Source organism: Carassius carassius, chromosome 16, assembly GCF_963082965.1.
Source record: "Carassius carassius chromosome 16, fCarCar2.1, whole genome shotgun sequence".
Classification (NCBI taxonomy): Eukaryota; Metazoa; Chordata; class Actinopteri; order Cypriniformes; family Cyprinidae; genus Carassius; species Carassius carassius.
Window position 1 is genome coordinate 15,965,191 of NC_081770.1, and position 23,324 is coordinate 15,988,514.

The 23,324-nt window shown below is 38.7% G+C and overlaps 1 protein-coding gene across 1 annotated transcript in view; it reads right to left on the reverse strand.

The window, feature by feature from the left end:
* The window catches only part of tmem163b (transmembrane protein 163b), a 34,344-nt gene extending 13,322 nt beyond the window's left edge, over window positions 1-21,022 (reverse strand). Inside the window, exons 1-5 of the mRNA XM_059569274.1 lie at window positions 20,572-21,022; window positions 19,587-19,706; window positions 5,479-5,522; window positions 5,289-5,380; window positions 3,477-3,573 (exon numbers count right to left, since the gene is read on the reverse strand). Coding sequence (XP_059425257.1) covers window positions 3,477-3,573; window positions 5,289-5,380; window positions 5,479-5,522; window positions 19,587-19,706; window positions 20,572-20,761 — 543 coding nt within the window. The 5' untranslated portion in view covers window positions 20,762-21,022. The remainder of the gene's footprint in view (window positions 1-3,476; window positions 3,574-5,288; window positions 5,381-5,478; window positions 5,523-19,586; window positions 19,707-20,571) is intronic.
* Between the last annotated feature and the right edge of the window lie 2,302 nt (window positions 21,023-23,324).

Sequence of the window (23,324 nt, forward strand, 5' to 3'; positions counted from 1 at the left end):
TGAGTTAAGTTTTGTAACGCCGTCTGACCTCGTCTGCGCGCTCAACTTCAACCAGCCCACACAACTCTGCACCTTCAGCCAACGCCCAACCACGGGCCTTCCCAGACGTCACTTCAGCGACTACTGAACTTCTTGCCAATCAGCGACAACTTTACACAAGCAATGTTTCTTCAGACATTTGTACTGGTGTATCTAATATAATTTTAACCTCATTGAGGAACTCAATGCGAGGGTTAATTAAGTGATTGATGGTTGTTCATGTCTATGCAATTTAACGTATTGCTGTAAACTTGGGATTCCATATTTCCATTCTCTTAAACTCATCTTTCCCTAACTTTCGATCTTCCTGCAACTTGTGTGAATGTGTGCGTGCGTGCGTTTATGTGTTAGATTAGTTTATATGTCTTAGATTTATCTAATAAAGCCTTATTCATATTAAAAAGAGAAGTATCTTGTGTTTTGTGCTTACAAGTTAATGTCTTAAACTGCCGATCTTGTTACTGTGCTAATTGATAGTGTTTTCACTATACTTTGGATATTAATATCCAGCGCAGATTTGATGTTAAACGGCTCGTTCAGTGAATCGCAGGGCGTCTCAGTGATCAGCCGTGAAACAGTGATTCTGTTCAAATTCCTTTTAAAATCTTAAATGATTCCCTTTGAGCTAAATTGACCTGTTTCCCTTACATAATGCATAAATAATCAATGATTTAATGAACAAACAAATTAATAAATGAATCAGCCACTGGAAGAACCAATCTAATGAATGAATCAGTTAGTGATTAAATTAACAAAGTCATCAACCAATACAATGAATAAATCAGTGAATGAGTAATTGAACAAACACAAACTATTGAAAAAAAATCACTGAAGGGTTGAACAAACAAATGAATCAATCAATCACTACAGCGAATAAATCATTGAGGGAGTGAATGAACAAACTAATGAATGAATCCATCACTGAACGATTTAACGAGCAAAGGAATCAGCAACTGATACAACTAATCGACCAGTCCATTGATTAATCAGTGAGGGAATAAATAAACAAACAAACTAATCAATCAACCACTACAATGAATAAGTTGGTGAATGAGAGAATGAACAGAAAAAGTAATGAATAAATCAACAGAGAAACAATCAATTAACCAACCAATGATTTGTTTGTTTATTCAACAAATTAAATTAATATGGCTCATCTTATACCGACATAAAAAATGGACTAATGAAGCAGAATGGCCTGTTTCGACTTCAATGATGGGAGTGTTGAAGCTGCCGCCAGCGATCTGGTCAAGCTCACAGAGACTGTAACTTCATATTTCAGTTTCTTTGAGGATATGTGCCTCCCCACCAGGACATTCTTATCATTCAATAATGATAAACTGTGGTTTACTGGGAAACTCAAACAGCTTCGTCATGCCAAAGAGGATGCTTACAGAAGTGGGGTTAAAATCTTGTATAACTAGGCAAGGAACAGACTAACAAAGGAGATCAGAGTGGCTAAAAATAACTACTCTGAAAGTTTTAAGCCAACAATCCGGTGTCAGTATGGACTGGTCTCAAGAACATCACCTCGTACAAGACAGTCTGTGGAGGATCAACAACTGGCTGACGATCTGAATGTTTTACTGTCTTTACAGTCTACCACCCTCCACCAGTCATTTGAGTGACTGGTCCTGGTCTACCTGAAGGACATCACTGGACCCCTGCTGGATCCTCTTCAGTTTGCCTACAGAGCAAACTTGCCTGTGGACTATGCAGTCAACATGGGACTGCATTACATCCTGCAACACCTTGACAGACTTGGGAATTACGCAAGGATCCTATTTGTGGACTTCAGTTCAGCCTTCAATATCATCATGTCTGACCTTCTCTCAGACAAACCCAAACAGCTCTTCACGCCCACCTCCATCTGTCAGTAGATCACCAGCTTCCTGACAGACAGGCAGCAGCTAGTAAGGCTGGGCAAACTCACATCCAGGACTATCACCATCAGCACTGGTGCCCCTCAGGGTTGTGTTCCGTCCACGCTGCTCTTCTCCCTGTACACGAATGACTGTACTTCAAAGGACCCCTCTGTTAAGCTCCAGATGTTTGCGGATGACACTACAGTCATCGGCCTCTTCAAGGACGGAGATGAGTCTGCTTACAGACAGGAGGTTAAAGAGCTGGCTGTCTGGTGAAGTCTTAACAACCTGGAGCTCAAAATGGTGGAGATGACCATGGACTTCAGGAGAAACCCCACTGCACTCCCCCGACTCACCATCATGAACAGCACTGTGGCTGAAGTAGAGTCATTCAGATTCCTGGGCACAACCATCTCTCAAGGCCTGAAGAGGGACACTCACATCGACTCCATTGTGAAAAAGGCCCAGCAGATGTTGTACTTGCTTGCTGAGGAAATTCAACCTGGCACATGAGCTGCTGAAACAGTTCTACTATGCTATCATTGAGTCTGTCCTGTGTTCATCCATAACTGTCTGGTTTGGTTCAGCTACCAAATCAGACATCAAGAGACTACAACAGACAGTCAGGACTGCTGAGAGGATTATCTGTGTCCCTCTGCCCAGCCTCCAAGATCTTTACATCTCCAGAGTGAGGAAAAGGGCTAAGAAAATCACCTTGGACCCCTCAAACCCAGCCCACTCTCTCTTCGAACTGTTGCCTTCTGCCAGGCGCTACAGAGCACTGACCACCAGAACAGCCAGGCACAAGAACAGTTTTTTTCAGCAGGCTATATTTAGCCTGAACCATTAAACTTTCATAATTATACATCGTCCATCACAACTGACATATTTATACACAGAATCCAAAATTTCTATACCTTTAAATTTTGTGAATGACATATCTGCACATTTATAACAAAATCTGTACATTTATTTAAACGACTACAATTTTTTCCTATACTTCTATTCTGTATATAGTACATTATCTAATTCTGTTTTTCTTTATATTAGTGTTATTTTCCATGCCTATTGCGTTATTTCTATGTATGTCTGCACTATGCCTGTACTTTCTTTTGCACTGGAAGCTCCTGTCGCCAAGTCAAACTCCTTGTGAACATAACATACTAACATACTTGGTAATAATAAAGCTCTTCTGATTCTGATTCACCGATTCATTTGTTTATTTATTTAGTGAGTGAATGAACAAACAAATGAATCAACAACTGAACTAATCAGAGCAAAAGTGGGCGTTTATCAACTTGTGGGTGTTTTCAAACTGCTGGGTGTTTCTAAATCATGCAATCTAAATGATCCCCCTTAACCAACCCCACCCCTAAACCTAACGTCACTATGACATCAACCAATCAGGTATCATGGTGTAAAAAAACCCTGATCTGGTAACTCTCATTACTTTCCTGCAGAGACCTATACTTGTAATCAATCAACCGATGCAATGAATAAATCAACTAAATCAAGTGAGTGAACGAACAAATTAATCAACCAAATAAGATACAGAATTATGTGTTTTCTTACCACTTCTGGTTGCAGTTTTGTGGCGAGGTCATGAATGGCTTTGACCAGGATAGTGATGGCCGACAAGATGAACACAACCCCGAGAATGACACATGCTCTGGAAAACATACACACAGGTACACTGAGTAAACCACAGCGTCAATTCAACTGATGCTTTATTGAGTTCATGCTCTAATTCCCCTCCTGTGTCTGAGTCAGTTAATAAAACACGACTCTGAAGCTTCTGTTCACTTTAGTGCCTCGATCGTATTAGACCTGTCAAGCCCTGCGTTTATAAATTAAGTCGGTGAGGGCTGTAGTTGTCTAATTAAGCCTGGTTGAGCGAGAGCATCTGTTCCGCTATTTACACTGCTGCAGGGGTAGTTGGTTAAAATCTGGTGACGTTTTAGGGCCTTTCTGCTCTCTTTCTCACACCTGGATCATATCAGGCTTTGTGTTTTAGTGATTAATTAAACCAAACACACACACACACACACAGAGCTATAGTCTCAGGAGATCAAATTAAAATGAAATGAAGACATGCAAATGAATTGAATCCAGTATCTCTCATAAAATCAGGCCAAGAAGGAACCCCTCTGATGCTGGAGAGGATGTTTTGATGCTGGGCTTGACAGTCGACTGAATTTAATATTTAGTGTGTTCAAAATATTTTTATCAAAGCGTACATTAAAAATTAAATCTATATACAATCTTAAAAGTTGTGATCGTTTCAGACTTGCGTTTTGTTAGAAAGCTAAAATAATATGCATTCTTTCATCTTACGATGGACAACCGACATGCTGTTTGCAATTTAACTGCTATTTTGTGGTGTGTTTATTTTATAGAATGCATTTTCCTAGTTACCCCGAAATAAATAGTAACCTCCCAGAACACATTAACAACAACCCAGCAATGCTCAACCAGTCAGAAAACGTTAATAATCGCATAGAAACTCCCTGAGAACCACTCAGAGCAACCTAGCAATGCCCTAGAAACCACCTTGCAGAAAACATTAGCATCCATCTCACAAAAGAAATGAGGAATAATTAGTTCAAATTTTCTTTCAAAACTGCTGTAGTACATCATTATTCTCATATGGTTTGACTTTATGATCCTGCAGTCCAGTAGATATGTCATCTCGCTAATGCAGCCTGCGTTATGATGTAATCTGTCTCCCCGGCAGCTCCCCAGAGCCCTGCAGCGGCCCACGGATGTTGCATTACAAACCTGATTCATTACATTTGTGTGTCTGTACTGTACTTTCTACACACTTCTGCCTTTGTCCTGTGTCTCTTTTTCTCTGCTTCCTCTTCTTTCTTTCTGTTCACAAAGCCCTCCCACCCTTTTGCCATCTCTATTCTGTCCCTCAGCCGATAAAGGATACCGAACACAGAGAGAGACTGTCTAAGGACACTCTTTAGACATGAAACCCAGAGCGGGACCACTTCCTGTGGGACAGGAGAGTCTGTCTGCCTGGCCTCCATCCATCAAAACTGGTGGTCTTTTGGAAACGTTAACTTGCTTTAACCTGCTGAATTACGCTAATTTTGTCTTAAAGATGAAAAAATGATCATTTTAATGACCACAGGTTGTTTGGATAATTAGTTGTGCGTCTCATTTGATGACTTAACGCCCACTAATGTTCTCCTTCAGCTGAGGGACGTCAAAATTTCAACATCATTGCCTTGAAAGATCAGTTTGACCTTCTGCTCTCCCTGTTGCCCAGGAACGATGTCTAATTGGCTACTGACACTACCCAGAATCCCCGCCGAGCACAAACGATACTGTGTCCCCCACGTTTGCTTTAATGGAGGAAGGATCACGTGTACTTACATGTATTCTCTGTGTGCTGAATGGACGGCCGCCGCGTTACTGTATCGCCAAATCACGATTATGGAGGACAGGACGTCCAGAGTGGCATCAAACTGGAAACAAATGGACAACAGCGATTAAGTGAAGCATTAAAACGTTAACAACTACGCCATAATAACAACTTAATTATATGAACTGTTTGCATACTTACAGCAAATCCAAACGCTGATGCACTATGCCGCATTATAGAAACAGCTGCAAATGAATAAGGAAAAATTTGTTCAAATAAAATGGTTTCAACTTAAAATGTTTTAATAGTTTTTACCATTTAAAAAGAAATTTTTAATTACTTGGACAAACTTAAATTGTGTTAAACTTAAATTGGGGGAAATTGGGGGAAGTGCATATTTTTTAAAATATATTTAATATTACATTTTTTATATTATTTATTTATTTAATGTTTACCTTTGAAACAGTTAATTAGTTGGAAATATTTTAAATATGTAGTGTTTATTTAATTTATTCAAAATAAATAAATACAGACATAAATGAGCGTTTATATTTTGGAAGAACTGTAAATGTAAATTGTTTGATTTTGCAAAAGTTTGTTTTAAATAAATAAACAAGTAAATAAATAAATTCACAAGACAGTTCCTTAGTTGGACAAACTTTAAATATGAAGTGTTTTTTATTTTATTTTTTATATTGCTTATTTAAGCAAATACATACATACAGACAAACTTTAATGTGATGTTTATTAAACTTTTTAAAAATAAATAATACAATTTACTATTCAAAGTCAATAAATTATTTAAAAAAATAAAATAAAATAAAATATTAAATTAAATTAAATTAAATTAAATTAAATTAAATTAAATTAAATTAAATTAAATTAAATTAAATTAAATTAAATTAAATTACAATGAAAAAATATAAACTTAATTATTTGGACAAACAGATAATTGCTTTAACATCATGTCATACTGCCAATGGAAATGTTATGAATTAAAGTTTAATTCCTAGTTACTTTTCACAGCCTGTATCCAGTCACCTTCCACTCCAGCATTGAGCAAGTATATATAGTTAATATTGATTTTGATAAGTGTTTGTCTCAGATATATATCTAAACATTATATATATGCTTCCCCCTGCTGTAAAACTGCGTCTAAATAATTTCCAGCAAGTAAAGTGGCCTGGATCAGATTTCATCTCTTCACACTGTGATGTCAGCACATGGTGTGACTGAGCTACTCAAACGGCAGTGTGGCTCGGGTCCAGTTATCGACCTTATATTGACCTCTAATGTACCTGAATCCTCTATCCTGAGACTGGATGAGCGATCCGAGATATTCCATCTAAATCTAAAGGGTCAGCCAAACTCTCAAAGTACTCAGATCTGTATTTCAGGACAGTTTGTGCATCTAGTTTACATCTGCAACTGATTGTACAGTGCAGCAATATACAGTATAATACACTACAGTATGGTAAAGAATATAAATGTAGAGTATAGCATAGTAGAGAAAACATGGAATGCTCCCCAACATTGGTTATTTTTGGGAAAACAATTCCAAGAATATACTCTTTAGGTTTTTGTTTTGTAACCATGAATTGGGAAACAATATTTGCTAGTTGGGATGACTGAATTAAGGTGGTGTTGCAACGTCAACCTTGCTAGAAAACTATAATTATCATGCTTAAAAACACCAGTGTTGGCCTTAAGCTAGAGTTTGCACACGCATTCAAATGGCAGAAATCATTACTCAAATACAAACACACTCTCTCTGTTCCTCAGGAACACCGCTAACGGAGCTGCTGCAGCATGGGATGAAAGATTTAGCAGTTTCTAAATATAAATTCTGCTCCTTTTAGTAAAATCCACTCTGTTTTAGACGTCTCGTGCCAGCAGATTTCAAGAAACACATTGACAGTCAATTAAATATCCATAATCCATGCAGTCATTCATTCTCTTACAGAATCCCATTGGACACACTAGAAGTTTACACTGAAAAAAAAACATACACGTTGTCTCGGGAACAACATCTGCATCCTAATCTTACAACAAACTGCTGGGGTTTTAGTTGTACCACATGCAGTGCATCTTGGGTAACAGGCGAGGATTTATGGAGACTCATGTATCTGTAGAAAGCCGAAACCACTCCTTACTCGTTAGGAAGTCATATTTATGCTGATATGAGAAGTCAGCAGCTTCTGCAAGGAGTGCTGATACTGCGACCAGAGCCAATCACCAAAATTATGAAGTTCTTAAAACCGTAGGATATTGTAGATCACAATGACGCACCGTGTGAATAAAGGATTACAGTAATAATTCATCTTTAGTCTGTCATGGGTGAATGCTTTGAAGGGACATTGAATTTATAAGCACATCACAGAAGGCAATTTTTCACATAATCATTTAAATATATATATATATATATATATATATATATATATATATATATATATATATATATATATATATATATATATATATATATTTAAATGAAAACATTTTTACAGTTTCTTGAAGCTGTTTCATCAGATGTACAGGTCCTTCTCAAAAAATTTGCATATTGTGATAAAGTTCATTATTTTCCATAATGTAATGATAAAAATTAAACTTTCATATATTTTAGATTCATTGCACACCAACTGAAATATTTCGGGTCTTTTATTGTTTTAATACTGATGATTTTGGCATACAGCTCATGAAAACCCAAAATTCCTATCTCAAAAAATTAGCATATCATGAAAAGGTTCTCTAAACAAGCTATAAACCTAATCATCTGAATCAACTAATTAACTCTAAACACCTGCAAAAGATTCTTGAGGCTTTTAAAAACTCCCAGCCTGGTTCATTACTCAAAACCGCAATCATGGGTAAGACTGCTGACCAGAAGTCCATCATTGACACCCTCATGCAAGAGGGTAAGACACAGAAAGAAATTTCTGAACGAACAGGCTGTTCCCAGAGTGCTGTATCAAGGCACCTCAGTGGGAAGTCTGTGGGAAGGAAAAAGTATGGCAAAAAACGCTGCACAACGAGAAGAGGTGACCGGACCCTGAGGAAGATTGTGGAGAAGGACCGATTCCAGACCTTGGGGGAACTGTGGAAGCAGTGGACTGAGTCTGGAGTAGAAACATCCAGAGCCACCGTGCACAGGCGTGTGCAGGAAATGGGCTACAGGTGCCGCATTCCCCAGGTCAAGCCACTTTTGAACCAGAAACAGCGGCAGAAGCGCCTGACCTGGGCTACAGAGAAGCAGCACTGGACTTTTGGACAAATTTTGCATGTCATTCGGAAATCAAGGTGCCAGAGTCTGGAGGAAGACTGGGGAGAAGGAAATGCCAAAATGCCTGAAGTCCAGTGTCAAGTACCCACAGTCAGTGATGGTCTGGGGTGCCATGTCAGCTTCTGGTGTTGGTCCACTGTGTTTTATCAAGGGCAGGGTCAATGCAGCTAGTTATCAGGAGATTTTGGAGCCCTTCATGCTTCCATCTGCTGAAAAGCTTTATGGAGATGCAGATTTCATTTTTCAGCACGACCTGGCACCTGCTCACAGTGCCAAAACCACTGGTAAATGGTTTACTGACCATGGTATTACAGTGCTCAATTGGCCTGCCAACTCTCCTGACCTGAACCCCATAGAGAATCTGTGGGATATTGTGAAGAGAAAGTTTAGAGACACAAGACCCAACACTCTGGATGAGCTTAAGGCTGCTATCGAAGCATCCTGGGCCTCCATAACACCTCAGCAGTGCCACAGGCTGATTGCCTCCATGCCACGCCGCATTGAAGAAGTTATTTCTGCAAAAGGATTCCCGACCAAGTATTGAGTGCATAACTGAACATAATTATTTGAAGGTTGACTTTTTTTGTATTAAAAACACTTTTCTTTTATTGGTCGGATGAAATATGCTATTTTTTTGAGACAGGCATTTTGGCTTTTCATGAGCTGTATGCCAAAATCATCAGTATTAAAACAATAAAAGACCTGAAATATTTCAGATGGTGTGCAATGAATCTAAAATATATGAAAGTTGAATCATTTTTTATCATTAAATTATGGAAAATAATGAACTTCATCACAATATGCTAATTTTTTGAGAAGGACCTGTATTTGCCAGGCTCTGTCTCATAATGTAATGCATTTTTTTTTTTTTTTATTATTAAATTGACTATAAATTTTGGGATTTTTGTTTTTTTTTAAAGGTGGAATAGGAAACAATGGATGTTTTGTGAGTAAATATGATTTGAAGTATACAAAATTTTACAGTACATGTACATTACAGTACATTATGAGTTACGCGAGTAACCTGCATTAATTTTGCACAATTTACCATCGCTCATAAAGCTATGGTACCGAAATATTGGTTTTGTACTGTTTACATATCAAACTTATTTTGCCCTTCTTTGATACAATTCTGCAAAATATGTATTGACAGCTGTGTTTGCATTTAACTAGATTTGTTCATATTTTTTCAGTTTTAAAGTACAGTTACTTTAAACCATCACCATGTAACAATTTATTAGACTTTCGTCACGTAACATTTTATATGATTTTCGTCAGCATTCTGCACATTCATGTTGCTTTATGTCCGTTTTCGTTTGTGTTTCACCCTGTGCTGTACAGAACAATCATGAAAACTTGAGTAACTCATATCGTAATGAAAAATATTGGAACACTGATTTAGTGCATATGGGCATATGTGGATCAAAAAAACCTGGTAAACATTCCAGTAGGGTATGAGCGTTTGATTTACCAGAACACATGAGAAAATTTGTGTAACTTGTACAACACTGTAATGAAAAAGAATTTCATGCCTACTTTTACATTTTACTTAATATAAGTCACTTTGAGCATATGTAGCTCAAAAAACCTGACAAACACCCATTCTTGCAGGTTATGAATGTTACGAGAACTTACAAGTAAATTTGCGTAACTTATAGGCTACAGTATTGTGAAAAATAGCCACATTGATTTTGTTTTTCATACTTTACAAATCAGCATTTGAGCGTATATGATAAAAAAAAAAGCTGATACACATTTCAGTAGGTTATAAATGTTTGATTTGGAAAGAGGAAATTTGCATAGCTCTTATAGTGTGCCAATGGAAAAAAAAATCGCTACATTTATTTTGTTTAGTTTCGTATTGTATAAGTCACTTTGAGCATATGTGGCTCAAAAAAACAGATAAACACTCATTCTTGCAGGTTATGAATGTTACGAAAAAATAAACGAAAATTTGCATGTATTGTAAAAAAATATCGCAACATTGATTTGGTGTTTTCTTTCATATTTTACAAATCAATTTATGCTTATACAGCTCAAAAAGGCAACAAAATTTAAAACCCATTCTTCCAGGTTATGGATGTCTGAAAATACATGAGCGATTTCGAGGAACAGTTTGTTAGTTGAATCAAACTGTGAACAAACATGCTGCTGCTATGTGGCAAGAACCGTTTTGTGACAGTTATTCTCAGATGTATCAGTAGTGCATGATGTATTAACTCATTGAAGATCTTGTCCTTGACTGCTTAAGGAAGCTTTAGCTAGCTTCATGGATCAGCAGGACAAATAGATATTGATTAAAATAAATGTTCATGGTTTGTTGCGTGTAACTGTGCTTTGTACTATCTTTTAGCTGTCTCTTCTGTGAAACTAGGGCAGAGTCTTTAGAGACGGTGAGATGCAGAATGTTGAAATCCAACACAACAGCTGCTCTGAAAACCTGTCTTCCGCTCGGTCTGTCTTTTTGCCTCACACACATCTTCACACACAAACCAAAACAGGGAATGTGATCTAGTTTCTGTGTCAGAGCTGGTGAATAAATTTGCATGTTGTTATCGCTTACAGGACGTTTTCAACCATCTTCTGATAAGTCTGGAGTCACTAGAAAGACTTCTGACTGGTCAGTGTTATGATACTACAAAAACTAAATACCTAAACTTATACTAGATTATACATCTTTGTCTTCTGAACACAATTTAAGATATTTTGTATGAAAACCGGGATGCTTGTGGCTGTCCCATAAACTGTCAAGTAAAATACACTGTCAAGGTCCAGAAAAGTATGGAAGACATCGTCAGAATAGTCCATCTGCCATCAGTGGTTCAACAGTAACGTTATGAAGCGACGACAATACTTTTTGTACATGAATAAAACAAAAATATCCACTTTATTCAACAATTACTTTGTCAAAACTCTCCTCTGTGTTTCTCGACATCACTCAAACTGCCTACGCTCTTCTGTGTCAGCCCTGCCACAAGGATGCGCTGTTTTCTTTCAAATCAAAGTGTCCTTGTGGCACGGCATGGGTTTGTTCGTTTGTTTGACTTGAAGTGTCACTGCTAACCAATCAAAAAAAGACATCAAAGGAGCCATCTGCTCTGCTCTTAATTAGCTCTCATGAATCTCACACAACAACAGACCTGCACAGTGCAAACAGCCAAAACCTGGATATTTTAGGCAATCTTAAAATCCTGGCCGGTACATGTCCCGTATGGCCACCCTACCAATGGAAAAATTTCCTGAAGCATTCTTGATAAAAATCTGCTGCCATCTACCAGGATGATGAAGATTAAACAAGGGTGGACATTCCAGCAAGACAATGATCCCAAACACACAACTAAGGAAACGCTCAATTGGTTTCAGAGAAAGAAAGCAAAGCTACTAGAATGGCTCAGACAATCACACGACTTGAATCCAATAGAAAATCTATGGAAAGAACTAAAGATTGGAGTTCATTGAAGAGGCCCACCGAACCTTCAAGATTTGAAGACTTCTAGAGTGGGAAAATGGGCCAAAATCACACCTGAGCGATGCATGCGACTAGTTTCTCCGTACAGGAGGTGTCTTGAAGCTGTCATTATCTACAAAGGCTTTTGTACGAAGTATTAAATACATTTCAGTAAGTGTGTTCAGTACTTTTCCCCTGGGTCATTCCATTCTATTACACTTATTTGTATTGTTTTCTTTGTATGTATGGATTACTTGGGTTGTTACCGACATCTGGTGAAAATTTGATGTCAACAAAAATATATTTGCTGAGAAAAATGGTGATATGTTCAATACTTATTTTACCCGCTGCATATGTTTACATAATATATATGTGTGTACTGTATATATTTATTTTGTATATATAAATACACATACATACAGTATATATTTTGAAAATATATGTATGTATATACATTTATAAATATTTATATTCTTATATTTTATTTTATAGCTAAATATATTTAATATATAAACATACATTTTCTTATTTCTTATATATATATATATATATATATATACATGTATTTTTATTTATATATACATAATAAATATACACATATGTAAACAAAAACCTTTATTTTGACAGCACACACACACACATATATATATATAAATTAAATTGATTGAGTGATTTGTATTGTAAAAAGCACTATACAAATAAACTTATATATATATATATATATATATATGCCCCTTCAGATGTAGCTTCTGTGCCACTTCTGCAATGCAAATATATTTCATTTGACTGCATCAGCCCTATCGTGTCTTATTTAAATAATTATCAAATTTAGTAGATTTAGGAAATTTGCATGAGAAATTACACATCCTATGTTTAGAAAGCTTGTCCTTATGAAATTATATGCCTCTGATCTCATTAAGTGGGAAAATATGGCTCCTTAATGGAAAAGGATTACTTTTCAGCGTCCTCACTGAACAGTGTTGATTCAGTGTCCAAAGTGTTTTACTTTTTATAGAAATGGCCACCCTAATTTTGTAAATGCACAAAAATGCACAAAATGCACAAAAAATGCTAAAACAGTTGAAGCTATCAAAGAGCTAATATTAGTTTTGAGTCTACAAAATTAATACTACAGTGATACAAATATGGTAAAATGCTAATTATAAAATGTTACTACTAAAATAACATATAATAGAGTTTTCATACGTTACATTATCCCTACTACAAATGATATAAAACACTAATGCTAAAACTAACCAATGGTAAACCTGTAGCTAGCGCTGATACCTTAAAGTAAAAAAAAAGAAGATATGTCTATGTATGTTTTACTTGATTAGTTATGATACTACACAAATTTTAATACAATTTCTAACACTTCAGCTAAAATTAATGCTAAAGCCGCGATATACAGCTAGTTTTAAGATTTTTCTATGGAGGGTCAGAAAGCTCTTGGATTTCATCAAAGATATCTTATTTTTGTGTTATGAAAATGAACAAGTTCTTACGGGTTTGAACAGACGTGAGAGCGAGTAATTAATGTCAGAATTTTTATTTTGGGGTGAACTATATCCCTTTAATTTTAAAACTAATATGTTAAAGCTAATATATTTAGATACCTTATTCCATTTCACTAGATATCCATTGTACTGTTTCCAATTGAAATCCACTGCGACGACTTTAGCTTCTCAACTATTTGTTCTCACAAACCCGTTTACTTGACTCAGTGTGTTGATGTTTTAAAAAACCAGAGGAGGTTCAGAGAGGGCAAAGCACCCTCCACCTCTCTTCACTCTCTCTATCTGTCTTCCATCTTTTATTTTTAGACTCGGGGCTCAATGGGATTTGGCATACTGGCTTTGACAGGCTGGTAGTGCTGAATGCATTAATATCAGAGCGAACTACCCCTCCTCTATCTGTGACCTCTCCTCGGCAGTGTGATATTTACATTCTCTGCCTACCGCAATAAAAATTTCCCAACGCACATACATACTAATTTTGTTTTCTTCAGTATGAAGTCAGTTCATTCTTCAGGAACTGGCATTTAAATACATTTTTCTGCACCAAATAATTATTTGCGCAATGGAGAAATTTCAGAACATGTTTATTAGGTTTGGAGGTATGCAAGCGCATTTATGTGTGTGTGTGTGTGTGTGTGTGTGTGTGTGTGTGTGTGTGTGTGTGTGTGTGTGAAGCAGAAGACACTCTGTCGCTGAGAGCGTGTTAATTGGCTGCACTGGAAGCCGTGAGACATCTGGGAATTCAGCTCTCACAGTCTGGCATATATTAGACCATTTCTCTTCTTCTTCTCCTCCTTCCTTCTTTCCACCTTCATCAGTTTCCAAACGCCTCTAAAACATACACAAGCCTTCGCCGCACATACCCGTTCAGTCCCTTCTGGCTGACAGGAGTAGAATTAATGAAAAACGAGCCATCCCGCTTACACTTCAGACTCACACATGCTTCAGGGAAGATAGCGAGACTCAGACCACCTGATCTGACACTTTATCTGAACTGATTCAAGGATAATTCGGTTAAAACCATAATCCAGTTCTCAAATATAGATTTGATATTCTCAAAACTCATACTGACCCAAAATGCACACCACCCAAACATAAGACTTTATGGAAGTCGAGATGGGATTTTTTATGACTTTTAGTGCATATTTATTGCAGTCTCTTCGCTAATGTACTTCTAAATAGTGTAGCAGATGAAAAACGGGTGACAAAATCACACAGGCTTACATTAAAGAGGGTTAAAAGTCATTTCTAGAGAGCTGAATATCATAGAGACTTGAGTTGGACTTGGGCCAGTATAAAACTATCTAGCATCCACTCCAGCAATTAAACAGCTACCATTAACTTACAAATACTCCAATGATGACAAGAATAATCAAACTATACTTTTAGATTACTTTTGATCTAATTCCTTTACCACATTGATTTTAAAGGTCATGACACCACTGACTACTTTTTCTGAGATTTTAGCAGAGGTGTTTGTGTTGCACATGATAGAAGACAATGTTAGTGTAGGGTCCTCACAGCCACATCTTGTCCTTGTTCCGAGTGGGTCTTGAACCCTGGTCTCTGGTGTGGGAGGTGGAAGCACTAACAAGGAGGCTAAAGACTGCTGCCACTAGTTCATCTCTTGAGGGGAGTGAGGTTTACCTGCACAGTGCCTATCCACTGGGCTCAGTTACACTCATCCCCTTAACCTCATTCCCATCTGGATCACGGCACCAATGTAACCCCTCTCCCCCAGTTCCTCACCACCAGACCTTGTCCTTGTTCTGAGTGGGTCTCAAACACGTGTCTCCGGCGATGGAGGCGGATGCACTAACAAGAAGGTTAATAGTCTCACATAGAAAAACTTTCAGACTATGTCGCCACAATAACAGACCAGTGTGAAAAACTCTCGGACTTATTTTAAAGATTCTACGACACAAACTTTAAATATTTCACATACTTTTGAAACTCCAGCGTTCATTTGATCCTGATAAGTGCTCATCACAGTTGTAAACACGATAGCTTTCTTCTTTCGTGAGGGGGTTTGGCGCCACGCTATCTTTGTTTCCAGGCGGAACGTTAAAGAACGCGACACACAAGCCTTGTGGAAATCCTGTAGAATTCAACCAATCTGATGACAACTTTTACACTCCTGAAGTGTTTCCACTTTTGTGTCCCATATGCATCAGACGTTCAGCCAACAGTCCGTGGGCGTGACGTCTGAGGCTGAGACTAGGAGGCTAAAGACAGCAGCCACTAGCATTAGTCGCTAGTGGGTCTCTTGAGATCAGGGGTGTGAGGTTTACCGGCACAGCACCTACTCGCTGGCCTCCTTTATATTGGCATTCAATAATTTTAACTGTTGGAGATAACTGGTAAATTTATAAGCTTTTTTGCTCTATTTTCATCTTCCGGGTTTAAAATCTACATTGTGTTGTGATGTGGCAATGGACTATAGTACATAAATGACGTGTCAGTGTCTATTAAATTATCCATGAGACTGCGTGCTCTTATCCTATGAGAAGACGCTTCGCTTAATTATTCACAATGGTTTGCTATGACAGACGTTTCAGAGTGTGAGATGACTTTGTGCACATTAAGTTGAGTGAAACTTAGTGTTTGCTTTTGCTTTGTAATAAGAGAATAAGACAAACGCGACTCATTCACTTTATGAGCATAACCTTTTTTACAGCTCTGTGACACAACCTGTCAAAAGACTTATATAAACATCACAGAATAAACCTTAAAAGTTCTCAGTGGTGCAACAGTGCGTTCATTTATATGTTTTTGATGCAGAGTTGCTGCGTTCAAGTCCTCCTGGGAAGTTCGTATGCATGAGGTGGGAAGTCATGCTTACGACGGCAAGATGGCGGAGTACTTTCTCTTAGTTAATATCACAAAAATACAGCAATGTTCTTAAACTCTTGTTCTAAAGAATGAAGAACAAAGGAATGTGTATTAGGTATACATAGTTTTTTAATGTTTTAAACTAATTCATGAAGCCAATGCCAACTTTGTTACAAGTTGCATTGTCATATTATAGTGCCATCATATTATGCGTTGTCGATTAACTTACTGCGCTGTAAATAGAAAAGCCAATATCACAGCTAAATATCTTTAAGAATTGTGTATTCCACCATGTTAATCACTGACACGCCCCCAACTCGTATAGATCGGGGCTTAAAGAAAATCCCGAGCTCCCCACTGGTATTTACGATATTGTGGTGGCGTTCATGTGCATTCAACTCATAAATACGATCTATACAAGATGACTTGAACGCACCAAGTGCACATGGTTGTGTATTTATTTGTGTTTTTAACTCAATGGGAGCGAATAGAAAATGTCTGAACGCAAAGCTGTGTGTGTTGTCTATCTCCCCTCTTCCCCCTCCTGCATTTTTCAAAACTGTGGTGAGAACTAACCAGTGCTGAAACGGGGGGTTTCATGATCCTTTAAACAGGATAATCTTGTACCATATTGCTATGAAAATACAAAGAGAAATAATTGATCAAAAATGTATCAAAATCTAATAATTAAATAATACAAATCTAATTAAAATATCATTAAACCTTAAAAAACAAAATTAACAATCTGTCCATTGATAAAAATCTGAAAACTGTCAACATGCAAGTTCACTTATTACCCTAAATGATATATTATGGTTTGGAAGACAAAAAAGGTTTGAGAATCCCTGCATACATGTAAATAAGGAATAATGTGAATTTGTGCATTTTAAAGGGGTCAGGACAAGTTTGTGTGTTTGAATGTCTTAAAAGGGTTAAACAGGAACAGGAAGTGAGTGTACTAGAGAGGAAGTGAGGCTTTCTGTCAAGCATTTTTATATAATGATGCTAAATGCTAATGCTAAACGCTAATCCGTATCTTTTTTATGCACTCCTGTCACATTATATAACATAGGTGATTTCGGAGAGGCTAGCAATAGCAAGCTAAGATTCCACCCTCCCTGCAAATTCCTCTCCAAAGCCACGCATCCTCCAAAACACATGAACAAAAACAAATCAATAAAATGTTGGTTGTTCATGCCATAGCTAGCTGCTGTGCTGAGCGCAAAAAAACAAAAAACAAAAAACAAAAGGCCATTAGCCAGCACCACAAATTAGTCTAAAAATAAATAGTCTAAAACTAAGCTGGTAAATTAACCTGTTTTTACAGGTTAATTTACCAAAACAATTACCTCTATCCCTGTTATTTTCCCTTACCAGCCTCCCGCAATCATTTAATTTCCTTTGACACCAAAGCGTCGACATTACTGAAAGAGAGAGACGACTAAATGACAGCATCTCTCAGGCGTCGTTGCTCCGGAGTTGCTATGTGGCTGAATCTTCACAGCCTGGCAACGTGAGTCCCAGAGTCCCCGTCCAACTCTGGAAGTGTAAGGTGAGTCATTCCATCCCGAGGGACGGAGCTCCAAGCAAGAAACCATTCCCCCTCAATCATACATCAAATCCAGTGCGGGGCTTCTGTTAGCTGCTCCGAGATTAAACCACATGGCCTGAAACCAGTCTACAAAATGATTAAGCACATTTTGTGCTGGAAAAACAACAATAGTCTGCATAAGGCCGACTTGAGCATCCCAGCTTAAAGATTTAAGGGAATATTTGGGGTTCAACTTAAGCTCTATCAAAAGCATTTGAGAAATAATGCTGATTAAAACCTAAAATGTCCCTCAGGTCTTTTCGGAAATGGAAGGTCAGGATAAATTTCCTTCATTTTGGGATACAGTTTTCCAGAAAACAGCAACTTTGACCCAGACATTACATGCTTTCTGAAAATTTGCAGCAGAAATAGTAAGGATAGTATGCAAGTATGCTATTGAGAGCGGTCTCCACAGTGGGTAAAACTCATTTTAAGTACATTTTAAATTCAAAAGGGAAAGAACAATTCCTTTTTTGTATTATATGATCACTTTTCTATGACAGTCTCCCAGTGTTGTACCTTTAAGGATATCCTGTTTTTGTAGCTGAGAATAAAGTGTGTTTTAAATGTATTTGGTTAACGATTTTCCCGTGTGTCAGAGTTTATACTATGCACTTTCTTTCAGCAAACATTATCAGAGTAATCTTGTAGAACAGCCATGAGGAAACTAGTCAAACCTGATCTTGTGTATCAAGCTCATGGCACTGAATCAACTACACACAGCTGCTGGCTCTGCTTAACCCGGAAAAACTGTGTAAAATACTATGATATAGATATAGATATAGACATATATATATATATATATATATATATATATAGAGAGAGAGAGAGAGAGAGAGAGAGAGAGAGAGAGAGAGAGAGAAAGAGAAATTTCTCTATATATTTCTATAGAGGTGATATAATTCTATTAATATATATTATCTATAGAATTATATGAATATTAAATACATATAATTTGTAATTAATGTTATGTATTATATAAATAACATAGAATTCATTATATGTTAATATATAAAATAAAAAATATTCTAAATGATTATATAACAATACATAAAATTAAATATATAATTATATGATATATATATATATATATATATAGAGAGAGAGAGAGAGAGAGAGAGAGAATTATATTAATATATGTAATATATATTATCTATAGAATTATATGAATATTAAATACATATTAGTAATAAATTGTATTAGTAAATAACAATTCATTATATAATTAATATTTAAAATAAAAAAAAATATTGTAAATTATTATATAATGATACATAAAATAAATATATAATTAAATTATGTATACATACATATATATATATATATATATATATATATATATATATATATATATATATATATATATATGTCTTATATAAATATTTGTATTAATATATTATGTGTGTGTGTGTGTGTGTGTGTGTGTGTGTGTGTGTGTGTGTGTTACCGTAAGGTAAAAGCCAAACTGCTACAGAAATGATTTTTAATTTGTTCTTTAAAACTGCATCAGAAAGTCCCAAAAGACTCAAACTACGTCGACTTAGGAGCTCATCCTCAAAACAGGATATGACATCATACAGGTCTGTATCTTCAAGGGGCCTGTGCTTGTGATGCTCTAGAGAAGAAGGTCCGGATACTCACTGAAAGCAGCGATGGCTAAGATCATCGTCACCACAATGGAGACCCACGATACCCATAATGCCTTTTTTCTGTAACTCTGAGCCTCGTGGGGTTTCAGACGCATACTGCTCTCCAGGAGCCCTGCTGAGGGACAGCGCTCAGTTAGCTTACGTCAGGATATCTCTTCACATCTCAGAGGAACTCAATGGGAGTTATTCACAGATAAGTCCATAAAGTGTATAAGAAACACCAGGGCTAGTTGTCACAAGCCCAATTTTTCTCAGCAACTATGAGGTTTTGATTAAAAGCAATAATAAAAAATGCTAATTTTTCATGTTGATTTATAGCATCTATAGTCTTAAATCGGGATAATTTTTGTGACTCTTGTTCTCGAAAGTACAGTTGTAGCAGTTCAATAGAATCATACTAGAATTCATTCAGAAAAGAACCAACTATATAATGAATTAGAATCTACATTCTACACATAAGGTCGGGGCAAGTTGTCACATACAATTAATATGTTTTCAAACTTTATGTTTTTTATATTTTTATTTATTTTTATAAAAGCAATTTAAATCCTGTAATAGAATATTTTTTTATTTAACTATTTTTCATTTATTACAATTCAGTTTCGCCATTAAATAGTCTATAATACATTTAAATACATGTTCTAAAACATACTTTTTAATAATTAAGATGTTATTATTTTTTTTAAGCTATTAATCTCAAATCAGTTTCAAAGAAACAGTTATTCCCATTGTAGACCAATTAATTACTGCTGTATTGAATTCTGTATCCTTCTGCTAGTACTTTTTTTTCTTATATATTCTGTAGTCAATGCTTTGTTTTTTGTGCCTTTACAGAAACTCTGACATTCAGAAATAAAACCAACCTGAGAAATGTAGCTAAACGTGACAACTTACCCCGGGCTCCGCTTTATATGTATTTTCCCACGCAAATAAGCCCCTAAAGTCGGTGTCGAAAGTGTTTAAAGCCAAACTCGTACCGTTATCGTCTGGCTCTCCTATTTTCATCTGCTGCTCCATGTTGAAAGTGTCTTGGCTCGGATGGTGTCCGTTCGCAGGAGTCGATGCTGAACCCGACACCGCTGGATCCGGAGCAGAAGCAGGACCGGGATCAGGACTGGGGTCTGCAGGACCAGCAGTGGGGTCAGCAGCTGAGGAGGGGTCCGTCATGATGATAGGGTGCCGGGTTCAAATAATCGCGAGCATCCGAGGAATGTGACACCTGCACGCGAGCGGAGGAGACGCGACTGCTGGAGAGCGGGCAGCGCATTGCGAGCGCGAGCGCGCACGCACGCGCTAATTAAACACACACGTGCGAATCGCTCTTTACAAACAGACTCGCTCTTAAAAACATTTCGAAAACTGTTATTAGGCTATTATTATTAAATAACAATAGTGGAAATATGCTAAATCCACCTGTTAGCTCTGGTGACCTGTGTTCAAACAACCATATGTTCATACTAAACAAATAGTTCACACCTCGAACATGAACTTCTTCAGAAACGACTTATTTGAATAAACTACTTCTGAAGGGAAACGAGAAAAAACTGTGCTGGTTTATTCTGGCATGATATGTGTTTCAATATTTTATGTTTTAGATAGATAGATAGATAGACAGACAGACAGATAGACAGATGAATAGACAGACAGACAGAAAGACGGACGGATAGACAGAGACACAGACAGAAAGATTGATAGATAAATAGATAGATAGATAGATAGATAGATAGATAGATAGATAGATAGATAGATAGATAGATAGATAGACAGAAAGACGGACGGACGGATGGACGAATAGACAGATAGATAGAGACACACAGACAGAAAGATAGATAGTGTCGCGGGCTGAAGAATCACACGGCAGGCTGTGATGAATGTTTAAAGCCCCGGAGGGTGTGTTTATTAGTGGAAGTGAACGTGAGTGTGCCAGTAGTGTCCGGTGCTCGTCCTCGGTGCTGGGTGATCCTGTTTGCCGGTCAGCTGAGTGCACGGGGAATCGGTGTCCGGTGCTCAGGTGGCGGGCTGATCGGTCAATCGCTTCCTGGAGAGATAAGAGACACAATATTAGCTGGCTTTCTTCTGGAGAGCTTTCTCACCCGTGTCCTCTCGGGTACCGCCTTTGTAGTCCTCGTTTGAGCCCTTTCAGCTGGGACCGATCAGCCCGCGGTGATTGCGTGCAGGTGGATCTCCTCCGTTGCCAGGGCGACGCTGATAGGTGCCCGGGACACGGCTCACACTCCCCCCCCCTAAACGTCGTCCTGGTCCCTCGGGCGAGTGAGGAAGTGGGGGCTGGGGGGGGGGAAGTCATACCTGACAGACCGGCGAAAGCTGTCCACAGGCGGGAGAGTCCATCTGCGTTGGCGTTGGCGGTTCCAGCTCAATGTCGCACATCAAAGTGGAAGTCCTGGAGCGCTAGGAACCACCGTGTCACCCGGGCATTGGTATCCTTAGCCCGGGCCATCCATTGCAAAGGAGCGTGATCAGTGATAAAGGGGGAACTTCCGTCCCAGGAGAAAATATTTCAGCTCCAGGACTGCCCACTTGACGGCCAACGCCTCCTTCTCCACCGCCGCGTACCGCTGTTCCGTTGTGGACAGCTTTCGGCTGATGTAGACCACCGGGTGTTCCTCACCATCTTGTATTTGGGATAACACGGCTCCCAACCCGGTGTCGGATGCGTCTGTCTGCAACAAGAAGGGACAGTTAAAGTTAGGGGCGCATAATACCAGTTCGGACGTGAGCGCCGCTTTTATCCCCTTGAACGCCTCCTCTTCCGGGGGTCCCCATCTGACTCTCTCCGGCTGTCCCTTCTTGGTGAGGTCTGTCAGGGCGGTCGCTAGGGAGGAGAAGTTAGGTATAAAGCACCTATAGTACCCCGCCAATCCCAAAAAGGCCCGTACCTGCTTCTTGGAGGTGGGCCTCGGGGCTGAGAGGATGGCGGCTACTTTTCCTTCCTGTGGGCGGACCAGACCCCGGCCCACCCGGAAACCGAGGTACTTTGCTACAGGTAGGGCCAGGTGACATTTCTTGGGATTGGCGGTGAGCCCAGCCCGTCGCAGTTCGAGAAGCACCCTCCGGAGCCGCTCCAGGTGGTCCTCCCAGGTCTCCGAGTGGATGACGACATCATCGATGTAGGCCGCGGCATAAGTCTGATGGGGTCTCAGCACGATGTCCATCATCCGTTGGAATGTTGCTGGAGCCCCGTGCAGCCCGAAGGGGAGAACCCGGTACTGCCAGTGGCCACTGGGGGTGGAGAAGGCGGTCTTGGCTTTGGTGGGCTCTGTTAACGGGACCTGCCAGTAGCCTTTGGTGAGGTCGAGCGTGGAAATGAACCGGGCTCTCCCCAATCCATTGAACTCGGAGACCTCGTTAAGGCGGCGGAAGTCGTTACAGAACCGGAGGGTGCCGTCCAGTTTTGGGACCATGACAATGGGACTGGACCACGGACTGCGGGAGGGCTCGATGATCCCCAACTTCAGTATCTCCTGTACCTCCCTTTCGACCGCGTGTCGCCGGGCCTCCGGGATTCGGTAGGGCCGCTGTCGCACGATGGTTCCTGGAGGTGTGCGTACGTCATGCTGAAGTACGTGGGTCCGCCCGGGACATGGAGAGAACACATCGGAGAATTGACCGACCAGATGTTGGAGCTCCGTCCTCTGGGCGGCCGTCAGTTGGGGGCTGATGTCAACAACCACGGGAGAGACGGCGGCGAGTGCGGCGACCTGAGTCCTCG